The sequence below is a fragment of the Cryptomeria japonica genome, chromosome 3 (genome assembly GCF_030272615.1).
Source record: "Cryptomeria japonica chromosome 3, Sugi_1.0, whole genome shotgun sequence".
NCBI lineage: Eukaryota > Viridiplantae > Streptophyta > Pinopsida > Cupressales > Cupressaceae > Cryptomeria > Cryptomeria japonica.
The window spans coordinates 255,636,636-255,646,278 of NC_081407.1; the positions used below are offsets into that span (position 1 = coordinate 255,636,636).

Consider the following 9,643-nt stretch of genomic DNA (forward strand, 5'->3'; position numbering starts at 1 on the left):
GATACTACCCAAAGGAGAGATAGAAAAATTGTCATGTGTTCGTAAGGTTGCCTGACATTCATCATATGTGGGTCTATGCCAACCATTCACAAATAAAGTCTCCTATGTGACAACATCAACTTTGTAGGATGGGTCAACCATCACACCTATAATAGTTTGACCATTCAGCTTAGTAGGGATGTACAAAGGAGCAGGCTCTCCACAATATGGGGCATCCAAAAGAGTCAATAATAAAGATACATCAGATATCTTCTCCTTCTAGATAGGAGGCAAGCAAATAGGATTGATGGTAACCATGTTCACAAATGGACCGTCATCTGAAGAAGGATCTAATGCAGAGATGAAATTTTTTGATTGTGGGGGAAAGTGGTCAATATAGATTTGTAAATACTTGTTAGATTGATCAACAGAATTGTTTGACTTATGTTTCCGCACATCAACTTTTATTGCACCATTATCAATGTGGTCCTGGACAATGTGCTGAAGATGATAACATTGATCAGTGTCATGACTAGGCATGTGATGATAATGGCAAAACTTTGACCCATCATACCATCATGGATAGGGTCTATTATCAGATAATGGTCTAATCTTAGCAAGGGTGATTAAGTTATCTTTCAGCAACCGATGCATTATACTCAAATAAGAGTGATTCAATTTCGTGAAGATCCTATTTTGTTGCGTGCCTTATCCGGTAACTATTGGAGGAATAGCCACAACATTGGCTACTACATTATTCTTCCTAGAGCCTTCCACAAATGTGCCTACTAAGGACCCATCGTGAGGGTTCAAAGTAGAATCTCTGAACTGCGACATGGTGTGTTAGTAGTCTATAAGCGTGGAACACATGTTAGCAAAGTTTTGATATCGATTAAAAGATAACTTTTTCCTTAGTGCTAGCTACAGATTACTAATAAACATCCTCTGCATATCACTATCTGGTAGGGAAAAGGGGATTTTAGTGGAAATTGATTGATATCAAGAAATAAAATTTGTGAGGTCTTCTCATTGGGTTTTTTCTTGAAATGAATAAGGTTAGTGAAAGTGACCCTATTGCCAATGTTAGCCTAGAACCGTCTAAGAAAAAGGTCCATAAGCTAATAAAAGGTGTGGATAGAATGATCTGGCAAAGGGTTGTACCATTCTAACGCGATACCCTTAAAGGACTATGAGAATAGTTTAAGCAACACAAAATCCAAACTTTGATCAAAGCTACACATAGTCATGAAATAATAGATATGCACATTAGGGTCCCCATCACTATTGAACCTATCAAACTTTAGTGATTCAGTTGTAGAAGGATAGTTTTCAAAATGGTGATGTCAAGGGGGCTCTTCCTGTAATACGTGGGCACAGATGACTAACCAGAAGTGAAGGCTAGATTTGTCAGTTGCAACTGCAACTACCCCATGTTCTGCAAGATGGTGTTCAAGACTAGATTAGTAGGCAGAGGACGTGGAGGTGGACCAAATCCGCCACCACCTCCATCAGAACCTCCTAAAGGACCAATGCCACTAGCAGATATATTTCTAGTGCTAACAATAGACATCTGAGCTGCAATGAAGGTGTTGAGACATAGACCAGCTAGGACTTGAACCTAGGACCTTCCATACATTATTGGAGTGCTCTACCATTGAGCTACTGGCCCCTCTTGGACTAGTCCATCATCGGTCTGGGTGTGGCTTATTTCCAACACCAACACCCCACATTAAGCCATACCTCTCGTGTGCTTGGGGCTCCTAGCCTGGACCTAGCTCTAATACCATGTTGAGACATGGACCAGCTAGGACTCAAACCTAGGACCTTCCATACGTTTCCGGAGCACTCTACCATTGATCTACTGGCCCCTCTTGGACTAGTTCATCATGGATCCAGGTGTGGCTTATTTCCAACACCAACAGGAGGTAAAGCTTGAGCCATTAGACATACCCGTATAGCCCCAGGGGGTAGATAAAGCAGTGATAGTAGGAATATTAGACCCAAGGTCAACCATGTGCACTATAACACCAAGCATACCGACACCAAGATGAGGTCCACAGGTAATGGACTAGCCATCCTGAGGATGAGCATTAGCCAAAGGCACATGATTCTTGGCAATCATGGATAATACCCTCTACATCTTCAGACCTCTCATGTCCAAGATAAACATGTCTCTAAGAGTGTTGAGGATATTTCCAACCTAGGGGAGGACATTCTCCCGACTTAGGAAACCCTCAAAATCTCTCAGATTCTAATCAAGCATGTCAATTTTCTCAAAATCAACAGTGAGAGTAGAGTCATGATCAACAGTGGGAGGGGAAGATCGAGTAGAATTTCTCAAAGAATTACTCTAAAAGTTGGATTGTGAACCAGGTGGAGAGGGGGGCCCTATCAAAATGGACTTAAGGGGATGAGAAGCAAAGAGATCATTTGGGTCAGGAATTTGATCGTTCAACATTGTGCTAGGTAAAGGAGGACTATAACGGTCAAGAGGAAAACTCTGCCTAGATGACCTCCTAACTATGGCTCTTGTGGCAGTCTAGGTCATAAAGCTCATTGATGAGTCTTCTGAAGTTGAGACCACACTACAGGGAGACAAGGTGATCTTCCTTCGAATAAAGTCTTTGTTGAAAGATGAAACTAGACTAAGCACAAATGAGCTAGACTATATGCAAGTGCTAAAACAAAGATGTGAACCCCCCCCCCTCCTTTTTTTTTAGCTAAATGAATGCAATGGTCTAAATGAAATATGCACAATGCAAAAGGAAATTTGTTTCACATTGGGTTCACCAAAATGTTACAAAGGAAATTTGTTACTTTACTGATGATGGATCCTAGAGAATGAATTGGCCCTCTGATACCTCACTCGAACTAGCACTAAGGTGAGATAGGGGATGAAAATAACAAATTAGAACAATTGATCATAATATGAGGCTCTGAGAGGAATCTTCCAAGCCTATGTCTAGAGGACAAGTGTGTAGGTCTGGGACACCAGCATGACACATTGTCGTCCTATACAAACACAGTACAGAAGTCATACAGAAAGTCATAGATGCAACTATATTATAATGTAAACAAGAAAAATGATAAAAATAAGCTAGTAATCACATAATATTAAATAGCTAGGATATAATAGAAGAGAAGAGATGAAAGGAACTCACAAATGGTCCATGATTGGAGCCTCCCACAAAGTGACTATTCTTCCATGATTAAGAACCTGCACACAAAAAAGAAGGAAAATGTTGGGGGTTGTGTTTTGGAGCCTGCCTAAGTCAGACCCCCATTTTGTTGTTTCCACCTCCACGGACAACCCAAATAGAACCACAGGAAAATAAATGATAAAGATAATTAGAAGAGAATGCAAGATCGAAAAATGATAATACGTAAAGCAAGTGAAAAAGGAAATGAGTGAACTCCCCTTTTGAGATACTATAAAAATGGTATCATGAGATATCCATAATGTTGCAATAGTGATAGACTTCACAAGAAAGACTGTGAATGTTGTTCAAAGAGATTGCCAAGAGCTTCAACCTACAAAGAGTGATCTCAAAATGCCTTCCAACGGGAGATATATATCCATTGGTGAAAAATTGATGTCGGTGGGCGCATGTAAGGGCATTACGATTCCTTCTAGGCATAGGTGTAGCACTCAAATGGAAACCTGTGAGGTATCAGATTCATGGGATGCTAGCACACCACACAGATGTCTTTGCACTGCACCCTAGTCCCCAAAGGTGACAAGTTGGAGGAGTTGGTGAAATACCTACATGGAGAAAACTGGCACCTGATCTGAGTGGACAAAAGGACAAAGGTGGCGATGACCGACCTTCGATGACATGGAGGAAGGCGCCATTTGTTGTATTGAATCACAAAGGGATAGATTTTTTATATTACACAAAATATCTAAACTGAGTGGAGAGTAACAATGTTCCTCGTTGTAACATTGAGGGTAGGCTCTATGATTTGGAACACTCTTAAAAGTTGTGCTAAATTAATCAAGAAAAGTTTATTATGGATTAGTAATAGAGGCTTAAAGTATTTATTCTAGTTACATTCCTAGTATGTATCCCCTCCCATCATGTCAATTTATTTGCATCTGCAATCTTTGTGCAGCTACTTTCTTGAAGTATGTTAGAGTAAGTTGGATGATTTCAAAACTTCTCATATTTTGGGTTATGTATTAGTGTTCAGATGGAAATAACCTCATGAGTGTCCTCCAAGAGGCTCTAAGGAAGATTATCAGGAGCTTGGAATTTTTTTAGTTGGTAAATTATATAACTTATTTAATAGTCTCATTGGGCCTTGATCCAAAAAGTAAATTCTTGGTCACCATGGGTTATCAAGTGCTAGATAGGTATATTCATAGGATAATTGATGTTCCTTTGTGGAAATAGGTGTGGAAAAATTTTTCTTGACCCAAATACAACTTCTTCATGTGGCTAGTTACTCAAAATAGATGCCTCACCTAGGACAATTTGAGAAAGAGGGGATTTTAGAGGCCTTCTATGTGTTTCCTATGTAATAATACTAAGGAATATAGTCCAAATTTTATTTCAATGCCCCTCCTCTAGAAAATTTTGGAATTGCTAGTGGGGGGTTTGGAATAAGGCTTATTTTCATGTTTCCATCTTTGGTTGAGTTTTCGAGTCTTTCAGGTAATCCCCTAGCTAAGACTCCTTATGTACACATTTCTTGGAACATAGGCCATTCTTTTTTTCTTTGGAAAATATGGTTAGAAAGGAATAGAAGGATTTTCTAATATATGAAAATGTTGAGTCATCAATTATGGATGCAAATTATTAGTGTTCTATAGGAAACCTTGTTAGAAAAATGTGATATGTCTAGTGAGGATGATTTAGGTGATTTGGCGATCATTTAGATATTGGGTTTGGAGGGAGTCAATTTGAAGCCTCTTTCCTCTAGGATGGGTCAACAGGCCAAAGGAAAGGTCTGTGGATATGACTACTAGTCACCCCTTACTTATGATGTGTTAAAGATAAATATCGATGGTTCTTCTAGAGGTAATCCAAAGAATACTATGAATGGTAGAGTTTGTCATGATAACTCTTGAGAAAATTTATTCTCTTGGTTGTATTAAGATCGTCTATGATTCTTATTTATATATTATAATCAATATGTTGAATAAGAACCAAGTGGGGAAAATGAACTGGCAACTGGCATGGCTGGTCAATAAGATTATGAGACTTTGTGGATCTCTAGAGCCTATTACCTTCTATTGCATTCCTCTAGAATGGAACAAGGTAGAAATTTTTTGGAAAAATGAACTTCTAAACAATTGGGAATATGGAATGTCTAAGACTAGGGACAATTATCCACAAAATACTCTTTGTTATTAGAAGATATTGTTATGGGAGACATGAGAAATAATTTGAGAGTTTGAGAGTGCTTCGTTGGGTTGGTTGTCTTCTTCTTTGATGTTGGTTTTGTTGTTGAGTTTGTTGGATGTTGTTACTTTGTAATTATCTTTGTTGATTTATAAATTCTTAACCCTCTTTTCAAAAAAAATAAAAAATGTAGGAAGATAGTGGATGTATAGTTTACATGAGCTTATTTTGTAAGATCATTCAAATTTAATCATTTTTATATTTTTAATCAAAGGTTGAGGAAGAATGTAGGAAGATATTGGAAGTAATATTCGGGATAAGCTTATATTGTGATATCATTTTATAATGTGGGGAAAATTAGGAATTAGGCTTTAAGATAATAAAACCACTAAGTAGCCCAATTAACCCACATTCATTGAAAGAGGATTGAACCCAATAGATCTAGGCTCAATCCTTGTGAGGAAAGAGACTAAGATTTCTAATTGGATTTAATTACAGTTAAGTTTGATTAATCCTCTTTCTAAGTTTAATTTGATTGATTATGAAAATAGGGTAAATTGAGGGATTATTGAAGTAATCTAACAAAAACAACTAGCTACAGATGTCCCATGGATCCACCAACCTGGATCTAAGAAAAAAATTTAAAACCCATCCTTTGAAGTTAGGCTTGATTTTTCAAGAGCGAGTAGCATAGATCCACCCTAGTCCTCTGTATTTTCCATTGTTGAAAGACAGCCTATTTGTCACTATTGACTCTGTTACATTTCCCGAGTATAGCTCTACACCTATTTCCTACATATAGAAAAAAAGGGAAAGATGTTGGGAATAGGGGTTTGCCTTAGGTCAAACCCTGATTTTGGAATTAACCATGAATGAAATAATGCAAATACTGAAAAAAAATGTTAAGAAAATATACCTTGGATCTACAATTGTTGATGATGATGCAATGATCTTTAAATGTAATTATAAATGTTGAATGCAATGGCATGACAAACACATGAACATGAAAAACTCTAATCACACATACATGCTTGCATGGACATTAATATAACTTTGCTCCAGGATACTTGAATGATGAATATGTAGCCTTGAATCTCTCAAGATGCTTGATAATGAATGCTTCATGGATGCATGAATAATAGGGATAGATAACGAATGGAGTCTTCTAGCTCTAAATGAATTGATGGATGCCTTTATATAGGGTTCCTTACGTAATTTATTGACTAGGCTGACCTCCAATTGTCATGTATATCCCAAGGGATCAAATTTTGTCGAGGAGATATAACACCTACCCCATTTAAAATTAGGGCCCCTTTGAGAGGGACCAAGGCATTTTGGGGTGGCCCAGTCCTAACTAGGGCATTCCACACCATGGTCCTTCTTCAAAGTGGACCAAAATAAGTAGCCAAGGGGGTGGGCATCTCATAGTGGGACCCACTAAATGGTGTACATGACATCAAAGTTGAATAATCAGGCCTTAACAGACCTATAGGACTCTAACCATGGGTAGATAATTGGGCATGACACCTCAACTTAGAGACCAGATGTCTTCACTAAGTAACCATAAATCCCATTATTGAAAATCTCATTTATCTATCAATCTAGGGACGTAAATTTTGAAATGGTACAACACTATTTGTGCACTAAGAGTGATGCAGGAGCATCCCCAGTTCACAACAATCTTGCATCAACCAAAAAAAAAACATTTTCTTTTTTGTAGTTTCAGTATTCCTTTCTGTGAGTCCCGGTTTTGGCTCACCAGTTCCTATGGAATTAGATTCTACTTGAAGACTTGATCATCCTTCTTTCTTTCAAACCGCGTCACATCTGGATCACTCTCTGGAAAGATATAGCTACCGATTTCCTTGAGAGCTTCTTGTTACCAGTTGTTTCATTATTACTAGTTCCCTAAGACCTATTTTGATGATCCACCAGAACCCATTCCGAAGCTTGTGGAGCCTTGGGTGTTGATCTCGATGTTTATTGGCATGTGGCTGACCTTTTGTGTTTCATTCTTTGGATTTTCTGGAAGAATCTCTTGGCGGAGGCCGACCTTATTCATATTGCACGTTAGGTCTTGTTCTTCGGGTTTTGATCTTTTTGGGCCAACAAGATCCCTTGGATCGATATATATATTTGTAATCATGCTTTAGAATGTAATCAAATTCAAAATCAAGAAGTATCAGATAGATAGATTGTGCCTAGAAGATAGCTCTTTCACTTTAAGGTCTCGGTGTGACCTATTCTACCAGGCATGTGTGTTGACATGTTGTAACCTAGTTGTTATCGGTTGGATGTAATTCACTTTCATGCAATAAAAACTATCTATTATGCATTGCCTCCATCATATCGGTCTGTTTCCGTTGTGTTTACTCTTTCTAACCAGTTTCGACTGATCTCCTCAAGGTCCCTCCTCACCGATGATTGCTTCAAAGAGTTTATCATATTGTTCTATCCTAATTATAATGATAAGAGATACTGAAAAAATAACATGAAGGGAAATAACAGAAAGAAAATAAACCTGGTAACCATTAACTACCTCCTATTAAAGTAAATTTTGTTGAAACATGTTCTAAAAATAATAAAACTCTAACCAATAAAAGAAAATTGTGTTCTACTCTACCTTGGTTATAGGAACAGTCATAGAATAGAGTTTAAGTGGTTGCAAGAACAATCAAGTACTTAAAGCTATACTATGAATAGAATTGAAAACAATTAAAAACTAAATAAATGGAATCCTCGCCAAGTGGGCCCCCTTGATTGATTCTTCCCAACATTTAACTTCAAACTCAAATACTATGCATTTATAATTTCATCATTCACTCATACAGATAACAAAGATAATAGAAGCTTGTTCTTTATTTCAAAATACTTAGTTTAGCAAAATAGCAAATTATATATCTTTCCACTAGCCCCTTTTTTAGAACAAGCCTAGTGAATTTATAGAAAAGAAAAGATACGATTACCTAACTACTATAGTCGCTCCACTCCTTAAAATCAAGAGGATGTCTTTTATTGAAAGCATGAATAATAGGAACAAAAAAGGGGAAAACAAAGTAGGACTCTATTTATGGAGATTAATCTTCATTATATATATTCTCCTCCTATGTCTACTCTACCAGCGGACATGGTCAGTAAACAAAGGATAATTATTCTTCAATTGAATCAAAGAGTCCTTGATTGCCATAATAGTTGGCTAGTTGTTTCTAACTATTTTGACTCCTTCCTGGTCTGTTGTCTTTGACTTCTTCAATGCTTTGATACAACTTGACAACTAAATATACTACTTCCTAAAAAACTTGAGACACCTTCATAATAGTTGCATTCAAGGGGTTAACGTGAAAAGATCCTTATGTATTAAAAATTACTTAAAACATACCATTTATCATTGAAGTCATAACCAAAACTACATTCATTTAACATTCATGGAATTCATTCAGAAAGGCTTCAAGACACCAAATATTTTCTTAAATTTATGGTTTAAAATAGATATATCATATAATGCCATATCTATTAAAAAAATAAAGAAGTCTTAAACAACATAGCAGGCCTAAATAAAACATCAAAAATGGAGCTCATCAAGACCTAGAGAGGGAATGAGGATAGGACATGCTAAAGTGGAAGCACAAACATGAGGTGTAAATTAGAGTGGTGACAATTTACGACACTACACATTCAAATTTTATTATTTTTCTATTTGAAATAAAAGGTTGAGGTCTAGCATTTTGGAAGCCCATAGTGCCAAGTTCTAGAGGCAAATTCTAATTTTATTGTAATTAGGAATTAATAAAGAATATGTTATTATTTTTATTTTCCATTGATTTTAATATTATTCATGCAATTGGCTTTAGTTGAAAAATCCTTGGTTAAACCCTTTATCCATGACTACATCAATTCTATGTGATTACAAGAGTGTTGCCAACTTCATCTCCTCATAACAAGTTAGAATACATGTGAGCATTTTGATTCTCATGCTTCATGACAAAAATCCCAAGGTCACAATGTTCATAGTTAGACTTGGTCATCTTACTAGTACTCTATTTGTTTTTAACATCACTTCATAGGAGGCAAATCTTGTTGCTTGCCCTAGCAATTTCTCTTCTTGCTAATATATAAAAAATCCTTGAATATTATTAGAAGTCAACAAAGAATGTATAGTTTGGGATGAGCTTATATTGTGATATCATTTAAATTTTATAATTTTTCTATTTGTAATCATAGGTTGAGATCTAGCATGTTGGAAGCCCATACTAAAAAGTTCTATTTGTATATTGATTAGGAGTTAATAAAGAACATTTTCTTATTTTATTTTTCTATTA

General features: G+C 36.5%; 1 protein-coding gene across 1 annotated transcript in view; it reads right to left on the bottom strand.

Annotated features, from left to right (window-relative positions):
* Positions 1-1,993, bottom strand: part of LOC131064140 (peroxidase P7-like) — a 46,369-nt gene extending 44,376 nt beyond the window's left edge. The window contains exon 1 of the mRNA XM_059217307.1: positions 1,930-1,993. Coding sequence (XP_059073290.1) covers positions 1,930-1,993 — 64 coding nt within the window. The remainder of the gene's footprint in view (positions 1-1,929) is intronic.
* Positions 1,994-9,643: the final 7,650 nt, after the last annotated feature.